Source organism: Mirounga leonina, unplaced genomic scaffold (genome assembly GCF_011800145.1).
Source record: "Mirounga leonina isolate KUSES-001 unplaced genomic scaffold, KU_Mleo_1.0 Mir_178, whole genome shotgun sequence".
Classification (NCBI taxonomy): Eukaryota; Metazoa; Chordata; class Mammalia; order Carnivora; family Phocidae; genus Mirounga; species Mirounga leonina.
In genome coordinates, this window is record NW_023270464.1 from 25816162 (window position 1) to 25839891 (window position 23730).

A 23730-nucleotide genomic window follows, 5' to 3' on the forward strand; every position below is an offset into this window, starting at 1 on the left:
CAGGGTTAGTTTGGTCTTGATCCAAAGCGATTGATCCAAATGCATTAGGTATTCCTTCCATGAATAAAAGAGTATTCCAGCTCTTCAGGTTTATTCTAAAATCTTCCTTTTACTTTTTATTTTGTAGTATTAATTATGAGTTTCTTAATATTAATAATTCTGTAGATAACCACTCTTCTACTTGAATAATAATGTCTTTTTAGACTCCAGATGACAGTTTACTTATACATTTTGACTCACCTGAAATATACCCAGTGTATCCAAGTCCATCTACTTCTGTTTCCACTTATTTTTTTTTTAAGATTTTATTTATTTATTTGACAGAGAGAGCACAAGTAGGCTGAGCAGCAGGCAGAGGGAGAGGGAGAAGCAGGCTCTCCGCTGAGCAGGGAGCCCGATGTGGGGCTTGATCCCAGGACTCTGGGATCAGGACCCGAGCCAAAGGCAGACACTCAACTGACTGAGCCAACCAGGTGCCCGTTTCCACTTATCTTAAATAGTAAACACACACACACAAACACAGATATGCCTTATTTTCTCGACTAGATTATAACTACCAGAGGGGAAGGACCATCTCTGCATCTGTGTATCCCACTTGGTGCTCGGTAAATACTTGTTGACTAAAATATAGAGACTTCTAAAAGCTTCTTCTAAACTGAACATGCCTGTTGTCACAGCCCCATTGCTCAGTCACATCACCAGCAGACACTGCCCAAACACTGCTGTGTTAACTACCCCGGGCCCTCAGAACCCGAGTCAGCCAAGAATTTGATCTTCAGTGAGCTTACAGTTTAATGAGGCAGCCATAAAAAATTATGTAACAAGCCCAATAAAGGGCTCCCATCTACAGAACTGAGTGGAAATTGAGGGGAGACATCTGCATCTGCGTGGGTCCCAGGGAAGTGCCGCAGAAGATGCAGCCGTAGAGTTGGGTCTTCAGGGTTGAGTGCAGGCTGGGTGGAAAGGAGACCAAGGGTGTCCAGGCAGTGACAGGAGTGCACACAGAGGCACAGGGGGCAAGCTTGTCAGTCTTCCACGGCTGGAGATGAGGATGCAGTAGAGAAGCAGAAGGACGAGATGGAGAGGAGAGGTTGCAGTCAGACCGGGAAGGACCTCAGGTCCCTGCAGTGGCCGAGGACACCAAGGAAGGTTTCTGAATAGGGAAGTGAAATGCAGCATTTTTAGGCACACGGTTCTGGCTGCAGTGTGAATGGCGTGTTACAGGGGAAGGAACCAGAGCCTGGGAGAGCTTTTTAGAGGAGGTTGGAATAAAACCAAGGAGAATAAGGAAGCAGCTGGGTAGAGAATAGTAGATAGTAGTGGGCGATGGTTAGCAGATGTCACGGGCAGATTTGGTGACTGAACTCCTAAGAAAGAAGCAAAAAAGAGGGGTGTGGTCAATGGATAGAGCAGACATTCTTTTTAAAATGAATTGGGGAAGGAAAAACACATTTGGGAGGTGACTTGAAAGGGAGATGGAATGAGTCTATTTTGAGGTGTGTGTAGTTTGAGGGCCTGTCAAGGCATCAGTAAGGAATTGCAGCTCAGGAGAGATCTGCACTAAAGTTAATTTTGGGAAGCGTCAGCATTTAAGCAGTAGTTGAAACCGTGGAAAAATGATTACCATGACATACGAGCATATGTTGTCACTAGCAGTTCCTTTGAAAGTAGGAGGCTTTCAGTGAAGCGAAATCACGATGGCGACCTGGTTGTGGAATATCCCCAGATCCCTCACGGTGAAGGGGATGAAGAGTGACAAACTTCCAGTTACAAAGTCAATAAGTCACAAGGATGAAAAGCACAGCACAGGGAATAGTGTCAATAATATCATAATGACTTTTTGTGGTGACAGAAGGTGACTCCACGTATCGCGGTGAGCATTTGGTAATGTATGTAGAGTTGTCTAATTACTCTGTTGTACACCTGAAACGAATATAATAGTGTATGTCAACTATCCTTCAATTAAAAAAACACGCAAAAAACAGAGCAATTAGGATTGCCAGAGGAAAGAAAAAGCACAGATAGCCACTTTAACACAAGTGATACATGTGGGTGAGGCCAAATCATGCGCCAAAGAGGAAACTGGGCAGAAGCTGTAAGTTTAACAGCTAGGCCAACAGAAAGAAGGTAAGAGCAGGCCAAGAGCCAGGGAACACAGAAGTCAATGATACATTTCCACCTCAGGGTCTGAGACCCATCGGTGACACTGAGAGAGGATGCTGGGTCCCAGGCCATGGTTGAGTATGAGGAAGATCATGCGGACCCATGGGGGCCTTAAGAAGACTGGAGAGCACAAGGGGAGCGTACATCCCTAAGAGCTGATGAAATACCCGGCTGACCTGCCACAACCATAATCCAAGCTAAGACAGGACACGGAGGGGAAGGGAAGGGATGCTCGGACCCTGGGAGCAGAAGAGTCCAGAAGATACGAATCTCAGGACTGTGGCCAAACTGTTGAATACTTCTTCTCAACATCAGAAGAAGGAACAGTGAAGACAATGAACTTGAAACACTGCCACCTCCTTACACTTTCCTAAAAGTTCAGGAAAAAATAGATTATTTAAATAGGAGCATCAGCAAGCCCCATACAAAGATACTTTAAGATAAAAGTGTCAATAACATAGCAACGTCATGAAAAGTTGGCAGATGAATATATAACCTACTCTTTTGAAATGAGCTAAAAGAAATTAAGGAAGACATAGAGACAAATCGGAAACAGAAAAGCCCAGAAATGAGGTTGAATAGATAACAGGGATGTGAGCAGAAGGAGCTGATATGGTTCAGGAGAGAACCAGACGACTTATGGGAAAACTTCACAAGTGGAGAGTAAACTAGAAAGAAGTGTAATAAGAGAAATGAGAGAAAGGAGGGAATTGAAAATAAAGAGAAATAGAAGGAATTCAAGTAAAAATAACAGATATGAAAGAGAAAAAAAAATCCAACGTATAAGTATTATTAGAGTCCCAAGAAAAGAAAACCAAAACAATGGAACGAGACTGTAAATAAGATCACCATGTAACACAAATCACAATATTGAAACGGTACACCACAGCCCTGGGAAAATGGACCCACCATGGCCAGTATCGAGATATCTGCTGCTAAAGTACTGGATTTTAAAGATAAAGGAACGTGTTTGGGTATGCAAAAAGACCCAGTCGCTTACTAGGGCAAGAAAATTGGATTAGTGTCAGACTTCTCGACAAGACCACTTCATAATAGAAAGCAATGGAACAACATATTTAATATACTACAAGAAGGAAAATGTGAGCCAAGGATGTTATACCCTGCCAACGTGACCTTCAAGTGTAAAGGTCACAGACGAATTGTTGCAAAGTTGCAAAAACTTGGGTATCTTGTTCCCCTGAGCTCTTCCAAAGGAATCTACTAGATTTCTGTAGAATAAATAGTAGACATGTTGGATAAGGTTGCTGCTTTGTGAATTGTAATTAATGGCACTGATTTGGTCACTTCCTTTCTTTCTGAGGTGGGAACATTCTCTAATGGCATCCTAACTTTGAACTTAGGTGACACAAGGTCATGTAAGACCTCCATCCAGAGAAGGGGTTTACAAAGGATGCTCCCATTCATCATGGGGAGAAAAAAATCATATATTTATCATTAGAAATGGCTTATAAGTGGGGACTGGCAATTATGTAACTCACTGTTATATGAAGCAAAATTAAAAAGTTGACGTTAATTTTTGGGACACCCGGGTGGCTTGGTTGCGTGGCTGACTCTTAATTTTGGCTCAGGTCATGATCTCCAGGTTCCGGGATAGAGCCCCATGTTGGGCTCTGTGCTCAGCCGGGAATCTGCTTGAGATTCTCTCTCTCTCCCTCTGCCCCTCCCCTTCCCTCTCTCTCTCTAATAAATAAATACATCTTTAAAATGAAAAAAGAAGTTGACATTAATTATTACATGGGAAACTCCTAGATGATGATTTGACTTGGTTAAAAAAAATAAACCATAATTTGGTAAATGGTAATTTGAAGTTATTTGTTCAAAAGCTTACAAAGAGCTTTTCTCTGTCCTGAAAAATATGAGTAGTTTAGGGCTTTCTGTTAAAGACGACAATAAAGGATTTTTTAAAAAAAATTCCATTCCTTTCCTTTGAAATCCAACAAAAAACCCACAAGGAGAATGGAAGAGAGGGAACACTCTGTCTTCAGTAAACAATGAAATGGCCAGAATCCCAAACTATAAATCATGGAACACACCTGCCAAAGACCGTAAAATCCGGGCCAAAGTGAGAGCGAAGGCTGGGAGCTGGCAAGTATCCATCAGGCGCCGAGTGCGGAGTAGATCTCCCTCAGACGATGGGCGACAGTCCTCCAAGGCCCATCCACGGTCCTCTGGTTACAGAGGGCAGACGAGGGCTAGACCGCGAGCTGCCCCGAGAATGTCCCCGCGGAGCCGTGGGGCAGGTGGTGCCGAAGGAGACATGGCACCCACGGGCCTCCTAGCCAAGGAGGGCTGCCGGGGATGAAGTGGGGGGGAAGAAGGGACAGCAGTTGCTGCATTAGTCCCCAGGGAGCCAGTTTTGGAAGAGGCTCTTCTCTGAGTCACACCGGCCCCTCGGATGCCAAGAGCCGAACAGACATGTGGGCAACAGACACAAAAATGTGGTGCCAGAGGGTTGCATGAAACAGCTGTAAGGTGCCCTAGCTCACCCCTGCCCATGTTGTTCGCACACAGCTGCACTCGGAGTTCCAGCAGAAAACCTCCGCAGCAACACCAGGTGGGTGGGGGCACAGAGAAGGAGAAGGAGGAAGCCGGGTTGCAGGGAAAGGAAGAGCAAGCAAGAGTCACCGGAATGGCGGTAACATCACAGAGCTACACCCAGGGAACAGTTCCAACAAATAGGCTCATATTCCCGAGGACAGTATGGTCTTGGTGTCCTACGGGAAAGTAGCTTTAAAATGAGGTTGAGCTCGAAAAGAGATTGTAAGTCAACAAAAGGAGAAGACAACTGGAACAGTCAGAGGCAAAAAACAAACAAAAAAACCACAGATTACAAACAACAACAAAATTAAAGAAAAGACAGAAGATGGAGATGTGTGCAGGCTGGAAGGCTGCATCTACCATGTAGGAAAAGAGTGAAGATGCACACTGCCTTTCAGAGGCAGTGATGGGTGTGGAAGACAGAGAGGAGATCAACCCAAGCACACTGGTGTTTGTGAAAGAACAGAACAAATGGCACAGAAAATGAAAGAGAAAAATATTCAGAGATAATAAAGGGGAATTTATGAATAATAAATAATAATAAAAACTTTCTTTGATAAAAGCTTTGGTCTCTACATCATAACAGCATACCACATACCAAGAAAATATGACCCATTGCGACATAGTCTGCCTACAGTGCAGGACTTCATGGGTAAAGAAAGAGCCCACAGATCTCTGGGCAGAAAGGGCAAACAGATACACAACAGAAACTGCCTGTTTGGCCGCGCACATCTTCATGGTACCATCCACGAAGACAGTGGAACAGGGTCTGCATGGTTCAAAGGGAAAGAAAGTCTGACCCAAGTCTCTGCTCTTCTTGGTGTTCTTCGTGTAGAAAGGCATCAGGGAAATACAAATCAAAATCACAGAAAGATCCGACCTCACACCTGTCAGAATGTCTAAAATCAACAACACAAGAAACAACAGATGTTGGCGAGGATGCAGAGAAAGGGGAACCCTCCTACACTGCTGGTGGGAATGCAAGCTGGTGCAGCCACTTTGGAAAACAGTATGGAGGTTCCTCAAAAAGTTAAAAATAGAGCTATCCTATGACCCAGCAACTGCACTGCTGGGTATTTACCCCAAAGACACAGATGTAGTGAAAAGAAGGGCCATATGTACCCCAATGTTCATAGCAGCAATGTCCGCAACAGCCAAACTGTGGAAAGAGCCGAGATGTCCTTCAACAGATGAATGGATAAAGAAGATGTGGTCCATATATACAATGGAATATTACTCAGCCATCAGAAAGGATGAATACCCAACTTTTACATCAACATGGATGGGACTGTAGGGGATTATGCTAAGTGAAATAAGTCAAGCAGAGAAAGTCCATTATCATATGGTTTCACTTATTTGTGGAACATAAGGAATAGCATGGAGGACATTAGGAGAAGGAAGGGAAAAATGGGGGGGGGGGATTGGAGGGAGAGATGAACCATGAGAGACTATGGACCTGAGAAACAAATAGGGTTTTAGAGGGGAGGGGGGAGGGGGGATTGATTATCCCGGTGATGGGTATTAAAGAGGGCACGTACTGCATGGAGCACTGGGTGTTATACGAAAACAATGGATCGTGGATCACCACATCAAAAACCAATGATGTATTGTATGGTGACTAACATAACATAATAAAATTAAAAAAACAAACAAACAAACAAAACAACCATCTAAATTTCCTGTTGGTTTCTTCAATTTTCTTCATTAACATAACAGGGTTCTTTAGGGAATTAATTGTTATGGTGGGAAAAAAACCCTCAGATCTTCAACAACTCCTTTAATTCTACTTTAGTTCCCTTTTTTCTAATATACCTAATAAAACTGCATTACTTTTTTTAATAGATTTTTATTTATTTATTTGACAGAGAGAGAGATAGCGAGAGCAGGAACACAAGCAGGGGGAGTGGGAGAGGGAGAAGCAGGCTTCCTGCCGAGCAGGGAGCCCGATGTGGGACTCGATCCCAGGATCCTGGGATCATGACCTGAGCCGAAGGCAGACGCCCAACGACTGAGCCACCCAGGCACCCAAAACTGCGTTACATTTTAAAATTAAAATTGCATGTACACACAATGATTATCAGCTATCAATGTTATGCACACACTGATGATCAAATACTAGTGTTATTTTATGTAGTTTGAGTGGTTTTTAAAAAACTGTCCTTTAATACTTTTCTGTTTCTTGAAGTCTTGGTCGTGGGTGTGTATCTTTTTTTTTTTTAAGCACGATCATCTTACTATATAAATAAACAGCTAAAAAATAAATCAGATATCAATTATACTGTCAAAAAATCCCCATGACAGTAAATTACTGGAAATTACTTACTGTCTCAGAGAGGAAGAAGGAAGGGAGGGAACTCCCCTGTATTATAAAAGATAAGTCAAAAAAAAAAAAAAAGACACGGGGATGAAAAGCACAGTGTGGGGGATATAGTCAGTAATACCATAATGATGTTGCGTGGTGACGGGCCTGACTGCGGTGAGCACCGAGTACCGCAGAAACTTGGCCAATCATGTGTTCTACACCTGAAGCTAACGTAACATTGTGTGTCATGTGTACTTGAATTAAAGAAATAAATTATCAATAAGAAATAAGAGGGGTTCGAGCCTAGGAAATGGCTCACGTACAAATGGCAGCCACACGTGGGACCCCTCTGGTGCCGCCAGAGACTTGGCTGTTGGCTGCGTTGTCTGCGGATGCTCCATGTGACAGGTGCGCAATTCTCGTTGCAGTGTTCCGTCAGTTGTGGTGTTGGAACCCAGCGAAGAAAGCAGGTGTGTCAGAGACTGACGGCCAAAGGCCGGCGTGTTCCCCTCAGTGAGATGATGTGCCGAGACCTCCCGGGGCCCCCTCTTGTAAGATCTTGCCAGATGCCTGCGTGCGATAGTAAGTATGCACAGGCCATGCTCCATCGGATATGTTCATTCTGTTCCTCTCGTCCTGATGGCTGTATTTCCCGCAAAGCAGCACGTTCCTAATCTGTAGGTAAAGCAGATCAAGAGGAACCCAGAATCGTTTGAAGCAATCACCGGTATAATGTTGAATACAAGATACCGTTCGAAGGAAAGTCAATGTTAAGAAACGTCCACCCAACTTAACAAATGCATCTGTTAGTCTTCCTCACTTGCACTTACACTTCCTTCTATCCTTCACGTGGCCATGATTTCTTCCACTAACAATCCGGGAGTATTTCTTGTAGAAGTTAAGTTGGACTACTTTCCAGTTTATTCGCCAGTGATGCATTTGGATCCATTCCAGTAAGAGTAGAAGAGCTAAGTATTTCTAAGTATTCAGGTATCTGTTCTTGTGTATAATCTAAAACCAGCAAGGATGAAAACATAAATTATCATTGTCTTTTTTTAAATGATAGTTTGGGCACTTCTTCAATTAGTTCTAAATAACAAGCTTAGTATAATGAGTTAATAGTATATGGCTTCATTATATCCAAAAGCTAATATGCATGTCAGACTCCTCTGTATTTTCAGTATACATAACAGCATATATGTTTGCACATACGCATGTGTGTTTCATGTAGGAGGGTGGGTGACAACACGTGAAAATAAGGCAGCAGGGGGTACCTGGGTGGCTCAGTCGGTTAAGTGTCTGCCTTCAGCTCACGTCATGATCCTGGGGTCCTGGGATTGAGCCCCATGGAGGGCTCCCTGCTCAGCAGGGAGTCTGCTTCTCCCTCTCCCTCTACCCAGCTCATGCTCAATCTCTGTCTCTCAAATAAATAAAATCTTAAAAGAAAAGAAAGAAAATAAGGCAGCAGAGTAGTGGGGGGAGGTGGGGTTCGGAGATAGGGGAAAAGCATACTAGGACTGCACAGCTTCTGGGTCTGTCTCCTGCTTTCTTGTTCACAGTCTTTAATTATTCACCATAAAGTGAATTCACCTATTAAGTACCTCAGGTACCCTCCTGAGCTTATGGTAAGTAAACAAAAATCAGAAAATTAACTATTATGTTAATGCTGCTTAAGGAAAAAGACCTGAGATATAAAATCCAAATTTACCAAAAACTTCCCTGGAGAAACTCATAAAACAAAGAAGAAGAAGAAAAAAAAAAACAAAAAACAGTTACAAGTTTTAAAAAAAGCAGTAGCATTTTTTGGACTATTTATTGCATTTATTGTGTGGAGCTCCTTGCATGCTTTAGGTCCTTTAGTCCCCAGCGATCTGTGAGACAGATATTATCCCCATTTAGAGACAAGAAACCCAAGACTTAGAGAATGTACAAGACTTGACCAAAGATCCGTAGCTGCCAGTTGGACACCTTGGTCTGTTTGACCACAGGTCTGTCTGATGCCTGAGTCCATGCTCTTAGCCGCCTCTTTATGCTCATTTATGGACAACATCAACTTTTTTCTCTGGGAATTCTTCGAGAACACATTTCCAAAATCTTGAGATTCCAAAAATGTGAGATTCCAAGTTTCCTGGTGTCCTGGAATTCAAGAATGCCTGTGGTATACGGCACCATGTCATGCTTCAAAACGCTTATCTATCTGATTTTTATCAGAAAAAATGTGATAAACTGCCTTCGAGGAGAGAGTGAGATTAAAGGAGTACTGGAACTTCCTCTAAGATAATCACAGAATAGCATACGGAAATACATCGTGGTGGTTAGGGTATGCAACATGGTGCAGATGAAATTATAAACTATTACAGCATGCAGTGGAGAATAGAATAAAATTATAAGCTTTAGGGAGTGCAAAAAAAAAAAAAAGAAAGAAAGAAAAAAGCCAGTAATATTTCTTCTTTCCCCACCCCATTCCCTAGCTTGCCAAACATGTGGGTCATGGAAGCAGAGAAGAGAGGGGAACGCCTGCTCCCAGCCCTGCCAGATCACCCCGAGCTGGGCCTCCATTCCCGCTGTAGTCTGGCTCACGCCATCACCTTCGCTTAGTAGCCCTTGCTTGCTGAAATGTGGCTTCTCCCTTTGCACTGTGATGTGGCATCCTCTTCTCCCCACCACCGTATCGCAGAGCCAAGGGACACGCATGGCATTCACCCATCCTCTGGACCCCTGCTGTCTCGCACCATTTCCCTGCCACTGTCATGCATTCAGTACTAACACTGCCCTCCGTACACCTTCTAGTGCATCACATGCAGACCTACAGACACCAGCTGCCTTTTCCCAGCACACACTACCACCAGGCCCATTCTTCCTTGCCGACAACCAACATCCGTGTCCTTGAACTTTCTAACACCCCGATATCCCTATTTCCTACCATCGTTGACTTCCCTGACCCCTGCCCCATCACCCTGGCATGGTCACCCCTTACACTTGCTCAGACATGGCCCTCAGAAGTAGCTTCCTGCTCTCCCTCCCCCACCCCCATCTCGCTCCTCTTGTTTGGTGAAAGCCTCGCTGTAGATATTCTTGCCCGTCCTTCAACCCCTGCCTTGATCACCTGCTCACTTCAAAGCTGGTATTACTTTTCAGGTGATATTTGTTTGGGTTTTGGTTCCCTGGCCTGAGCTACTAGGATTCACTGAAGTAAATAATATCACCATGCTGATTAGACGTCCTTCGTATTCATGCTATCTGACTTACCTGGGTATTGTGTGTTTTTCCCTATTTCCTAAGAATCCCCTAAAAATTCACCATAGTAGCTGTCTATCCCATAGTAGCTCTGATTCTCTTTCTCTGTTTTTTTTAAAATTTAATTTTATTATGTTATGTTAGTCACCATGCAGTACATCATTAGTTTTTGAAGTAGTGTTCCACGATTCATTGTTTGCATATAACACCCAGTGATTCCCTCTCTCTGTTGGTGCACTTGTCTTTTATTCCACTGGGACTATCAAGGCCTATATAGCATAATGTCCTCTGACTTTCTTTTCCCCTTCACCTCAATTCTGCCTGCCCCATCTGCTCTCCAGACTGGAAATGTATGGTCTTTGTTGTGGGCCTGACCCCTGCATTATTGAAGGGAGTCTGAACACAAGAAAGACCAAGTCCACTTGTGCTGTGATCTTGTGCTCTTAAGCCTCCACTTCTAGATAAGTGTTCTCACTGGTGCCTCAGGTTTAAGTAAAACCCATCCTCTTTGGAGGAGTGAATTTTGCTGGTCTTCATTTTGACCATTTTGATGCAGAGTGGGGTGGAGGGCGGGCGGGAGAGGTGTCTTGAGCACCACATGGTCCAGTTCTACCCCTGCCTGAGTCTCCCCTCCATTCCCTGCCTTCCCCAACGGCAGACGTTGACCCCCTCTTGAATTCTTTCTCCCGCCATATCTAGTGACTGACGTTCTTCTTATTCCTGAAAGACCAGCACTAACCCTGCTTTCCCCAATAATCTTTCTTTTTTAAAAATTTTTTTATTGTTCTGTTAATCACCGTACATTACATCATTAGTTTTTGATGTAGTGTTCCATGATTCATTGTTTGTGCATAACACCCAGTGCTCCATGCAGAACGTGCCCTCCTCAATACCCATCACCAGGCTAACCCATCCTCTCACCCCCTTCCCCTCTAGAACCCTCAGTTTGTTTTTCAGAGTCCATCATCTCTCATAGTTCATCTACCCCTCCAATTTCCCCCCCTTCATTCTTCCCCTCCTGCTACCTTCTTTTCTTTTTTTCCTTAACATATATTGCATTATTCGTTTCAGAGGTACAGATCTGAGATTCAACAGTCTTGCACAATTCACAGCACTTACCAGAGCACACACCCTCCCCAGTGTCCATCACCCAGTCACCCCATCCCTCCCACCCCACCCCCCACTCCAGCAACCCTCAGCTTGTTTCCTGAGATTAAGAATTCCTCATATCAATGAGGTCATATGATACATGTCTTTCTCTGTTTGACTTATTTCGCTCAACATAATACCCTCCAGTTCCATCCACGTCGTTGCAAATGGCAAGATCTCATTCCTTTTGATGACTGCATAATATTCCATTGTATATATATACCACCTCTTCTTTATCCATTCATCTGTCGATGGACATCTTGGCTCTTTCCACAGTTTGGCTATTGTGGACATTGCTGCTATAAACATCGGGGTGCACGTACCCTTTCGGATCCCTACTTTTGTATCTTTGGGGTAAATACCCAGTAGTGCAATTGCTGGGTCATATGGTAGCTCTATTTTCAACTTTTTGAGGAACCTCCATACTGTTTTCCAGAGTGGCTGCACCAGCTTGCATTCCCACCAACAGTGTAGGAGGGTTCCCCTTTCTCCGCATCCCCGCCAACATCTGTCATTTCCTGACTTGTTAATTTTAGCCATTCTGACTGGTGTGAGGTGGTATCTCATTGAGGTTTTTTTTTTTTAATTTTTTATTGTTATGTTAATCCCCATACATTACATCATTAGTTTTAGATGTAGTGTTCCATGATTCATTGTTTGTGCATAACACCCAGTGCTCCATGCAGAATGTGCCCTCCTTAATACCCATCACCAGGCTAACCCATCCTCCCACCCCCTCCCCTCTGGAACCCTCAGTTTGTTTTTCGGAGTCCACCGTCTCTCATGGTTCGTCTCCCCCTCCGATTTCCCCCCCCTTCATTCTTCTCCTCCTGCTATCTTCTTCTTCTTTTTTTTTTTCCTTAACATATATTGCATTATTTGTTTCAGAGGTACAGATCTGAGATTCAACAGTCTTGCACAATTCACAGCGCTTACCAGAGCACATACCCTCCCCAGTGTCTATCACCCAGCCACCCCATGTCTCCCCGCCCATCCCCCACTCCAGCAATCCTCAGTTTGTTTCCTGAGTCCCCAATAATCTTTCTTGGTTGTATTAATCTCTGGAAGGTAATATAACCTTGTGGTTAAGCTAACTCACTTGAGTTACAATCCCAGTTGTTCCAATCCCTCATCCTGTGACATAGGGCAAGTTACTTAACCTCTGCCAGCCTCAGTTTTCTCCTCTGTAAAATGGGAATAGTCATTGTATCTACCTCATAGGATTGTTCTGAGAAATAATACCTATAAAATGCTTAGAAACAATGCCAGGCCTGTGCTAAAGCCTCAAAAATATTAGTTATTTTTAATGCCATCCTTTTAATTCCTAGTAGAACTTCAAGATAGACTAAAATGGCCTAGAGCGACTTGTGCTGCACCTTCTGTCCCACGAGGGCAGGGGCTTGTATGGGGTAGGTTCACAGTCGCCCTGGACTTTCCTCCACATAGGCCCCAGAAGTGCTTATCACAGTGACTTATACCCATAGAAATGCTTTTCAAATACGTCAGACTTGGATTGTCCTCATATTGCTGTTAGAAGTCTATCTGTCTTGGCTTTTTGTTTGTTTGTTTTTAAGATTTATTTGAGAGAGAGAGCAAGTGAACGCACAGGGGGAATGGCAGAGGGAGAGGGAGAGAAGCAGAAGCAGACTCCATGCTGAGTGCGGAGTCCGACGTAGGCCTTGATCTCATGACCCTGAGATCAGACCTGAGCCTAAACCAAGAGTTGGACACTCAACCGACTCTGCCACCCAGGCATCCCTACCTGTTGTGGTTTCTAATTAGGGATCTGAAGAAAAAAAAAAATAACAGAAATGTAGTGTTTGATTTTAGATTTTTTAAATTATAGCCCTAGTCTTTTAGGTTTCCCGAGTTTTGGTAAAGAATTATTATTTTTTGTCAAAGTACCGAGATCAAGATGGTTGAGGGAGGGGAGGCACCCAGGCATGCACTATGTGATTGAAATGTCAAGAAAAGATATTCTTCATCCCCTTGCCAGGGTTATCTCGAACACACTCACTTCTCTGAAGCTCTTGGTCTCCCTCTTGGTTCCAACCCCGTATCTGCCTCGTTAGCTCTCCCACCTCCTACACACACTTTGGACTTCAGGAGAGAATATAGCCCCCCTGCCTCCACTCTCCCTGTAGCTTCTCAGCTTCCAGTGACACCCCCCCCCCGACATAGCTGCAGCCCTTGGAAACCCGGGGGGGCACAGGCCCACCTTGGCAGCACCCCTCTTGGGATTGTATCATTTGTCCAGCATCCAAGGGCATACACTCAGTCATTCATTCATTTATTCATTCAATAAAGAGTAAGACTACTCTCTACTAGATGCTATGCTGTGCCCTAAGGGTAGAGACAATCTCTTTCCTAGACATACTTAGTTTTCAGTGTCAGATGATACTATTCCCGTATTAATTCTTTCTGCAGTCATTCATCAAGTGCTATATGTTTTAGGTGTTATGATACAAAACGGAAAAGATGCATTCTCTTGTTTCTAAGATCTCAGAATTCAATGGGAGAGAAATATATATAAACAAACGAGAATAGTAAGTGCCATGGGTGCCATGATAGGATGCAGATGGCAGTGGCCGATGCCACTGGGGGAGGGGGAGGTCAGGAAAAGTTTCAGAGGAGGATCCCCTGGGCAGAGTTCTGGAAGATAAGTGTCCATTCTCCAGGCTCACGTGGAGGAGGACACGGGAATCTGGGAGAAGAGGGCAGTGTGGACAAAGGTAGAGGGTGTCAAATGGAGTCCTCTATCTGGGGAAACCGCCAGAAATGCCACAGGATTAGAACATAGGTTCAAGTTTATGACAAAAGAGAAAGCTTGAGAATTTAGCTGTAGAGGATATTAGTACTCCATGTTAAGGGGTTTAGATTTTATCCAAGAAGGAGATGACATAGTCAGATTTTATTTTGGTGTATTTGCTCTGACAGCTATAAGATACATTGGATAAATACAAGGGTGCGGGCTGGGAGTCTGGGTAAGGGGCTGTGGCCATATCTAGGTGAGAGAGCATGGCGGTGGATTCTCACAATGGTTCGGATATCCCGCCTAAGTAGCTGGAGCTGGGAGCTAAGGGACAGGGACGGGGTGTACTTGTAAGTGTTTAACAACCAGCTCTGGGGTAGAGGGGTGGTGAGGAGGGAGGGCAGCTACTATTTGTCATCTTTGCTGATTTCTGTGGTGTAAGTACTCCCATCATGGCCAGCTTCAGGTGACCCATGTGACATGGTTGAATGCACAGTTGGGGACAGGTACTCACAATCTCACTGACCTGAGAGCCAGTGAGAGGTAGGGCCAGCACACCACTGGACAGGGAGGAATCATGATGACTTTCTGCTTTCTGGCTTGGGGTAATTGGGAGAAAGTGATGCCATTAATTGAGGGAATACCGGAAGAGGAGGATACGTGGGATGGGAGGGGAGGCAGACATAATGTGTTTAGATTATAATATTTTAAACTTGAAGTGCCAAGAAGAGATTTCAGATAAGCAGTGGATAATTAGGTCTGGAGCCCCAGAGAGAGGTCCAGGCTAGACAGATAAACTAGACAGATAAACTAGACTAGATAAACTAGACCTGATAAACTAGACCAGGTAATCCAGACAGATAAACTAGAATGATAAACTAGTCCAGGTAAACTAGACAGATAAACAGACTAGATAAACTAGGCAGTTAAAGTAGACTAAACTAGACAGATAAACTAGACTAGATAAACTACACAGATAAATTAGACCTGATAAACTAGACTTGATAAATTTGATCAGATCAGATAAACTAGATAAACTAGACAGATAAATTAGACTTAATAAACTAGACCAGGTAAACTAGACAGATAAACTAGACTAGATAAACTAGGCCAGATAAACTGGACCAGGTAAAGTGGACTAGATAAACTGGATCAAATAAACTAGACAGATAAACTTGACTTGGTAAACTGGACCAGGAAAACTAGACAAGATAGATTAGACCAGGTAAACTAGACGAGATAAACTAAACTAGATAAACTAGGCCAGATAAACTGGACCAGGTAAACTGGACCAGATAAACTAGACTGATAAACTAGATAAGATAAACTAGACCAGATTAACTAGATAAGATAAACTAGACCAGATAATCTAGACTAGATAAACTAGGCCAGATAAGCTGGACCTGGTAAACTAGATTGATAAACTAGATAAGATAAACTGGACCAGATTAACTAGATAAGATAAACTAGACCAGATAATCTAGACAGATAAACTAGGCCAGATTATCTAGACAGATAAACTAGACTAGATAAACTAGGCAGATAAACTAGACCAGATAATCTAGACAGATAAACTAGAGTCGATAAACTAGGCCAGGTAAACTGGACCAGGTAAACTAGAATGATAAACTAGTCCAGGTAACCTAGACAGATAAACAGACTAAATAAACTAGGCAGATAAACTAGACTAGATAAATTCGACTAAACTAGACTGGGTGAACTAGACGGATAAATTAGACTTCATAAACTAGACCAGGTAAACTAGACCAGATAAACTAGGCTAGATAAATAGACTAATAGACCGGAACTGATAGACCAGAGCAGATCAAGTAGACCAGATAAGCTAGACAGCTCCGAGCTGCTCATTACACCTGCAAGGTCATCCGAGGAGAAGGTCAGAGCACGAAGAGAAAGTAGCTGAGCACAGGGGGCAGTGGCTGGAAGGGACCCGGTGAGGGGTAGCACACCTGAGCGGAGGGACTTCTTCGAGAAGTGAGTGCTTAAAGGTGCCGCATGTCCTAGAATGGCTACGTAAGAACTCGGAAGGGAGACTTTGTATTTGTCACTAGAGGGGACGGACCACGGGTGGCCTTTCCCAGAGAGCATTTAGCGGGGAGCTGCGAGCAGGAGCGCTACGGCATTCGGTTGGAAAGTGCCCGAGAGGCAATAAACAGAAGCCACTGTCAGGCTGACGTGGCATTTACAGTAGCCGGCTTCCCTGGGGCGGCCGGGATGTCACAGCTCATTTAGCGAGTCCTACCCGCAGCACCCCTGCCTCCCCCTCTCGGCTCCCGGCCGTGCTTCCACCCTCAGAGGAGTCTGGAGAGGGTCCAACGCGCCCAGGGTCTTGACTGAGCTCCAGATGAGCTTGCCGGCTCTTCAGTGCTAGTGGAGGGCTTGGGGGCCCGCGCCAGCCCAGCAGCCACACTCAGGGGTGGGTTCTGATGGTGCTGGCATTGCAGCTGTGTGCAGCCAGGTTCTAGGAAGGCTTAGCAGCCGCATCGCCACTGAAGCCCGTTCGGGCGTGGCTGGAGGCCCATGCTGGCAAGACCAAGTGTAAATATCCAGCCCAGATGGTTTGGGGCAGGAAGCTGGCCTGGCACCAAGGCTTAGAGTTATGGCAGGGACAGGACTGGAATTAAGGCAGGACACGAACAAGCAAGGAGCTGAGACGCAATCGCAGTAAACAGCCCCAGGTTCCCAGGGCTGGCCTCCGTTGGGTAGGGCAGGCTGGCACAGAGGCCCAGGAGGAAGACCTCTAGAAGAGAGATCTTTGCGTTTTCTAGAAAAGCCAGAAGATGTGGCATTTCTCACATCCAGCGCAGCGGGAGAGGTGGAGGGATGGGGCGGTACCCTTGAACGGGCCCGCGGCCCCTTCAGGAGGATGCCATAGGGACTTGACCACTCTCTGCACAGTAGATGATGCCCTCCCTGATCAGGCTTAGCCAGTGTTGTAGTCTGGGGGCATGGTCTAGGGGCAGAAGGAGGCAGTCACCCAAAACCAGACCAGTTCTTGCCTAAGAACTGTGTCCAATGATGTCATGCTCCAGGCACTTCTCCAAAGGAGCCCACAGGAGTCCCAAGAGAAGAATTGGTCCAAGCTGTGGAACCCGGCAGCCTGGCAGAGCCTGAATCCCAGATCACTCCCCAGGCACACCTGTTAGCTCACCTGCTCTGGACCCAGCATGAGCACTTGCGAAAGCAGGGCTGGGAACGGAGCCAGCCAGGGTCACAGGGCTGACCTTCCAATGAATGGGCATGCAGCCAGAGGGAGCAGATGGCCTCTCATGTGGCTCGCCCAGCCCCTTGGGCAGCTTCCTCGCCAGGGCTGAATACTTCCCATCACCTTTAGATTCCCCAGGCTGCCTTGGATGGAGTCAGGGCCCCATCTAGTTTAAGCCTCGGGCTTAACTGAGGAACATCTGGCTACCAGGGGACTTAAGTTAATTAGAACCCACGTCCGTGGCTGCTTCTAGGGCATCGGGATGCTGTGTGGGGCTATCCTGGCCTCAGATCATCCCCAGCCTGAACCACTCAGCTAGACCGGTGTACTGCATTGCCCACGTGGGCTTCCACATCCCGGTTAAGTGCAGGAACATTCCAGCTGTGACCTCATCCTTCGCGTCATGGCTACCTGAAAGAGCCTGTCTCCTCACATGCCTCAGTTGCACGAGTTCAAAAACCTGAGTTTGGCCCAGTTGGTGCTGTGATTTGAAGTTATCCTTCTTTCCGTTGTCTGACACCGAGGGACCAATGACCAGACAGGGTGTTCAAATAGATCCTTATAAATAATCGTGAGAACTCTGTATAGGGAGATGTGCACACATCTGTGTAGATACTGTGCTCACGCATGTACGTGTGCACTTGGGCATACATACCCTGCCTTGTGACAGTGACCGGCCACTTAGGAGCATTCACAAGATGCAACCAGGTACGTAAAATTACAAGTAGGTAAGGAACAAGAAAGGAAAACAAACGAGGCGAATACGTGATTCTGTCTTGAATTGTACACTCCTCTTATGTGTGGGCACAGATTAGGCTCTAAACTTGCCAACACGACAGCGATCTTGAAGAAGCAGCCTGGTCAGTGGGGACATGGTTCAGCATGCATTGGATAGGAAATGAGCTAATTACTCAGGGTATGATGATCCCTGAGGTTGAGGAAGACACCTTCCAGAAGACACCACATGCCATACAGACTTTGGTAGGGTTTGCACAGAGAAGACAGATGCTGATTTCTTATCCTCCCTTCTCTCTTGATCGACGACATCCCATCATGTTGCCTTTCAGTAAAAGAAATGGGGTCAGGAACGCCTTTCTCTGCTGCCTTGGTTTCATCCAGAGGTACGCTTGGGGACAGGGGTTCCCAAACTTTGCTGCACATTGCAGGCACCCGGAGATCTTAACCAAATTTCAGTGCCCAGGCTGCACCCCGTAAGTCACAATTTCTGGGGATGGGACCTAGGGCATTGAGATGAACAAATAATAATGCAGGTGCTTCTAACAGGCAGCGACATTTGAGACTTTAGTTTATATTGAACCTCCACATACTGGTTGTTAACATATGGACATAGTTGGGGCACCTGGATGGCTCATCGGTTAAGCATCGGACTCTTGATTTTAGCTCAGGTCATGATCTCAGGGTTGTGAGATGGAGCCCTGCATCAGTGTGGAGCCTGCTTAAGATTCTCTCTCTCTCTCTTTCTCTCTCTCAAAAAGAAAAAAAATACGGACATACTTCCCAAATGTTGGTAAATAGCCTCTGTCTGCACACCCTTGCTGTGCACATTGCTAAGTATTTTGGATGGCATCTCTGCTTATAATAATGGATAAACTGCATTTACCAACGAATCCATACATTTTCTTCCTGCTTTTGAACGTGCAACAGTATGTTCAACATCCTATGCTGCCAACTGAAAGAAAATCTTTATGCCTCGGCTGGTGGGGGTGAGCTTGGCATCCTCCGCAGAGACTGTATCCAACAGGGAGGTGCGTGTGTGTGGCAGGTCGTCCAGCTCCACTTAGAGATGAGCCGAGGAACATCCAAGGGCAGAACCCAGGACAATAGTCCTGACCTACCAATCCCACCTCTGCGGGATCTGCACACAAACTCATTATGCATGTCCTTCACCAAGAACACCTACTGTAGAGATTATGGGTTCACCCCTGTTGTTTTCCTGAATGCACGGTACCACCGCACCCCAGCAAGCAGCTAGACCCTATGGGGCTCATGAGCCACCCAAGAGGACTCCAGGAGTTATTGTGGAAAAACAGGGTGTCAGTAGACCCACCATACCTACTGCCTCGGGCCTGAGAGGGCCGTCTAATTGGAAACTCAGTCTGATTCTTCTCCTGGTGTATCCCTGCAAGTGCTTCAACCGAGAGGACCTATAACCGGGATCCTCCAAGGTAATGAGGCCCCTGATCCCATGACCTTCTGTCTAGCAATACGTTCCATAGGAGTCCAGTCTCTCTTCTATCATGCCCTGCTGCTTCTAGGTCCTCCATGTCCCTATGGACCTAAGGGTATCATCAAAGAGGAACCAGGTTTCCACCCACACTGTGCCTCCCTCCCTTCAGAATCACCCCGGGACACAGCAAGACCTTCCGGCAGGTTCCTCTTTCGAAGGAGAGACCTAAGGTGTAGCCTCTTTGGGCTGAGGCCATTCACTAGAGCCCGCGTCCAGGAACAAGCTAGAGCCAGCCCCACCTCTCACTTCTCTCACTCTCTCTTGGACTGCCCTCTGTCAGCTCTCGGGGTCACCGCGGTCGTGCATGAGAATGTATCATGTGCCCACTACTGTGCCGTGCATTTGGTATAAATGTCCCACCAAACTTTCACACTAGCATCACCCGAATTTCGGGTGGGAAAACTGAGGTGCAGAGAGATCAGGTGACTTGTCCAAGGGGCAGAGCTAAGATCCAGCCTCAGATTTGTCTGGCTTCAAAGTGCCTGTTCTCCCTTTTCTTCTGAGCTCACATGCTTCTTCAGGCCCTGCTGCTTTGACTGACTTGCTCCACTTATCTGCTACCTTTAGCCACCTCGTCCTCACCTCCAGATCCTTCAGATGCATTCGCTCACTTCCCCACTCCTGCTTTCTCCTGCAGGGCTGATGTGCCTCTGGCCGAGCCGTATCAGTAAGGGGGTGTCTGATATTTGGGGCCTCTACCCCAGAGTACAGGCACGTTACGGTTAGGCAGTGGTTAGAACGTGCGTGGTGGAGGTCTGAAATATCAGATACCCCCTTACTAATACAAACCCTTCACCTCACATCTCCCCAAACCAGGGCTTTGCAAAATAATTTATACATTTTATGCCATTCATTCAAATTTCCATTCTTCGCTGCTGAAGTACTAGATAGTTGTGAAATTTACCTCGGTCTGTGGATATATGGCATAACGTTATTTATCGTTTCATTGTCAGCTGTTTTTCTCCTTTTTTTAAATTTAAATTCAATTAGCCACCATATAGTACATCATTAATTTCAGATGTAGTGTTCAGTGATTCATGAGTTGCCTGTAACACCCAGTGCTCAACACATCACATGCCCTCCTTAATGCCCACCACCCAGTTGCCACATCCCCCCACCCATCTCCCTTTCCACAACCCTCCGTTTGTTTCCCGGAGTCCAGAGTCTCTCATGGTTTGGCTCCCACTCTGATTTCTTCCCATTCAATTTCCCTCCCTTCCCCTATGATCCTCTGTGCTATTTCTTATATTCTGCATGAGTGAAAAACCATATGAGAATCGTTTTTCTCTGGTTTATTTCACTCAGCATAATACCCTCTAGTTCCACCCATGTTGATGTCAATTGTAGGTATTCATCCTTCCTGGTGGCTGAGTAATATTCCATTGTATGTATTGTCAGCTGTTTTAAAAGAGGAAAAAAATACACATTTGTTGACTTGCATCAGCCTTGGAAGACTACTGTCAGAAAGCTTATATTATTGAGATATTTGTTCGTATTTTCTTCCTTTTTTCCCCTGCAGAAATCAAACCAGAGCCGAAGACAAAACCTGGGGAACAGGGGCCCCAGATCCTTGGTGTCCAGAGGGTCTACATTCAGACAAGGGAAGAGAAGCGCATTAACCTAACCGTGGGTGGCAGAGCCTATTTGCTGCCCAACACATCGGTGATTATCAAATGCCCAGTACGACGATTCCAGAAATCCCTGATTCAGTGGGAGAAGGATGGCCATTGTCTGCAGAACTCCAAACGGCTTGGCATCACCAAGTCGGGCTCCCTAAAAATCCACAGCCTTGCGGCCCCGGATATCGGCACGTACCGCTGTGTGGCCGGCTCCGCGCAGGAAACCGCGGTTCTCAAGCTCATCGGCACGGACAACCGGCTCATTGCGCCCCCGGTGCTCGGGGAGCACGTGCGGGAGTACCCGGGGATGGACCCCAAGGAAGCCAATAGCTTGGGAGCCACGTGGCAGAAAATGAGGCAGCTATGGGGTAACAAAAATGAGCTTCATCCGGAGGACGGCCAAATTGCTAAGCAGCCTTTCTTGAGGGCTCTGCTGGGCCCGTGCGGGAATTCTGCAGGCCACACCAGCTCCTGGGAGTTTAAGAACAAGCAGTTTGAAGCTGCGGTTAAACACGGAGCATACAGCATGGATACGGCCCAGTTCGATGAGCTGATCGGAAACATGAGTCAGCTCATGGAAACCGGAGAGGTCAGTGATGACCTCGCGTCCCAGGTGATCTATCAGCTGGTGGCCGAGTTAGCCAAGGTGCAGCCAGCCCGCACGCCGTGGAGGGGCATCCAGGAAGGGGTGCCTCCCACTGCACAGCTGAGCGGGGGAGCGAGAAGGATGCCTCAAAGCTCGGATGTGGAGAGCTCAGGCAAGCTGAACTTCAAGCCGAAGGGACCTGTTCTCATGAGGCAAAGCCAGCCCACCTCGATTTCGTTTAATAAAACAATAACTTCAAGGATTGGAAATACAGTATACATTACAAAAAGGACAGAGGTCATCAATATACTGTGTGAGCTCGTTACCCCCAGTCGGGCCACGTATACATGGACCAAGGATGGGGCCTTGTTGCAACCCTCAGAAAAGTAAGTAACAGCGGAATACAGTGTTCACTGTGTCATACCTTCTTTTTTTTTTTTTATTCTTATGTTAATCCCCATACGTTACATCATTAGTTTTAGATGAAGTGTTCCGTGATTCATTGTTTGTGCACAACACCCAGTGCTCCATGCAGAACGTGCCCTCCTCAATACCCACCACCAGGCTAACCCATCCTCCCACCCCTCTCCCCTCTAGAACCCTCAGTTTGTTTTTCAGAGTCCATCGTCTCTCATGGTTCGTCTACCCCTCCGATTTCCCCCCCTTCATTCTTCCCCTCCTGTTACCTTCTTCTTCTTCTTCTTCTTTTCTTAACATATATTGCATTATTTGTTTCAGAGGTACAGATCTGAGATTCAACAGTCTTGCACAATTCACAGCGCTTACCAGAGCACACACCCTCCCCAGTGTCCATCACCCAGTCACCCCATCCCTCCCACCCCACCCCCCACTCCAGCAACCCTCACTTTGTTTCCTACAATTAAGAATTCCTCATATCAGTGAGATCATATGATACATGTCTTTCTCTTTTTGTGTGTCATACCTTCTTAATGGGCATTCCAGTTTTCTTGAAAAGACTTTCAAATTCCTTCTCCTGAGAATGTGTTTCCAATAGGATTCTTTAGGAAAGAGACTAAAAAAAAAAAAAAAAAAAAAAGTTGGGATGTGTTTTTCACATACGCACTGGAATTTTAAAAATTAAACCCTACCATCCCCTTCATTACCAAGACTGGCTACAGTCAGACTGAGTTTAAGCATGTGTAGGCTCTCTCTTTGCAGAGCACTTAACATTATTTAAAAATAAAATCCATATAAGGCCTCAAAAAAGTAATCATCCTTGCAGTAATCCCAAATCAGAATTTATTTACGGTGCCCTTCTATACCTGGGAGATGTGGTATCTCTTTGGAGTTCACGTTGGTCCCGAGAGTTGGCAGGGCAGAGATTAATAGTTTTCTGATGAGGTCACTGAGAGACAATCCCAAGACTAATTCACGGCCATCCGGAACCAGGGACCGTATCTCCTGAACACCGCCAGGGATGTTTAGATATCACACAAATAACAGCCTTAGTAGAAGGATTGAGTATCTGAAGCACTTTTCTGTATCATGCAATTTGTTATGTCATAAAATCCAAAAATAAGGATCAAAGTTTTTGAGATGCTCACAACATGATATTAAGTCATATTTTTATTAGGCTCTCCATGTCAGTACAAAGATAGCCCATTTCATTCATTTCACATAAAATAGGGACTAACAAATATTAATTCATTTTTGCATTCCTCAGTGTCTCTTAAATCTTGCTGTTTGTACACATGGGACTGGAGATATTTTGCTTTCTTTTAGTTTGCATTCAGAGAGCCCAAGCTGCCTCTAGGGATTATTAAGAGAAACAGAACAGCAGATGTTAAATTGCTTTGCAGACCATATTGTACTTTAAAAATGCAAATTTTATTTTTATCATGTCTTTTAGTGCCTTTGAGCCTAATATGTGA

The 23730-nt window shown here is 45.5% G+C and overlaps 1 protein-coding gene across 5 annotated transcripts in view; it reads left to right on the forward strand.

Moving 5' to 3' along the window:
- Positions 1-23730, forward strand: part of ADAMTSL3 (ADAMTS like 3) — a 374681-nt gene that overhangs the window by 287790 nt on the left and 63161 nt on the right. For all 5 annotated transcript variants that reach the window (XM_035024252.1, XM_035024249.1, XM_035024250.1 and 2 more), the window contains 2 exons: positions 7453-7606; positions 21153-22224. In XM_035024252.1, coding sequence (XP_034880143.1) covers positions 7453-7606; positions 21153-22224 — 1226 coding nt within the window. The remainder of the gene's footprint in view (positions 1-7452; positions 7607-21152; positions 22225-23730) is intronic.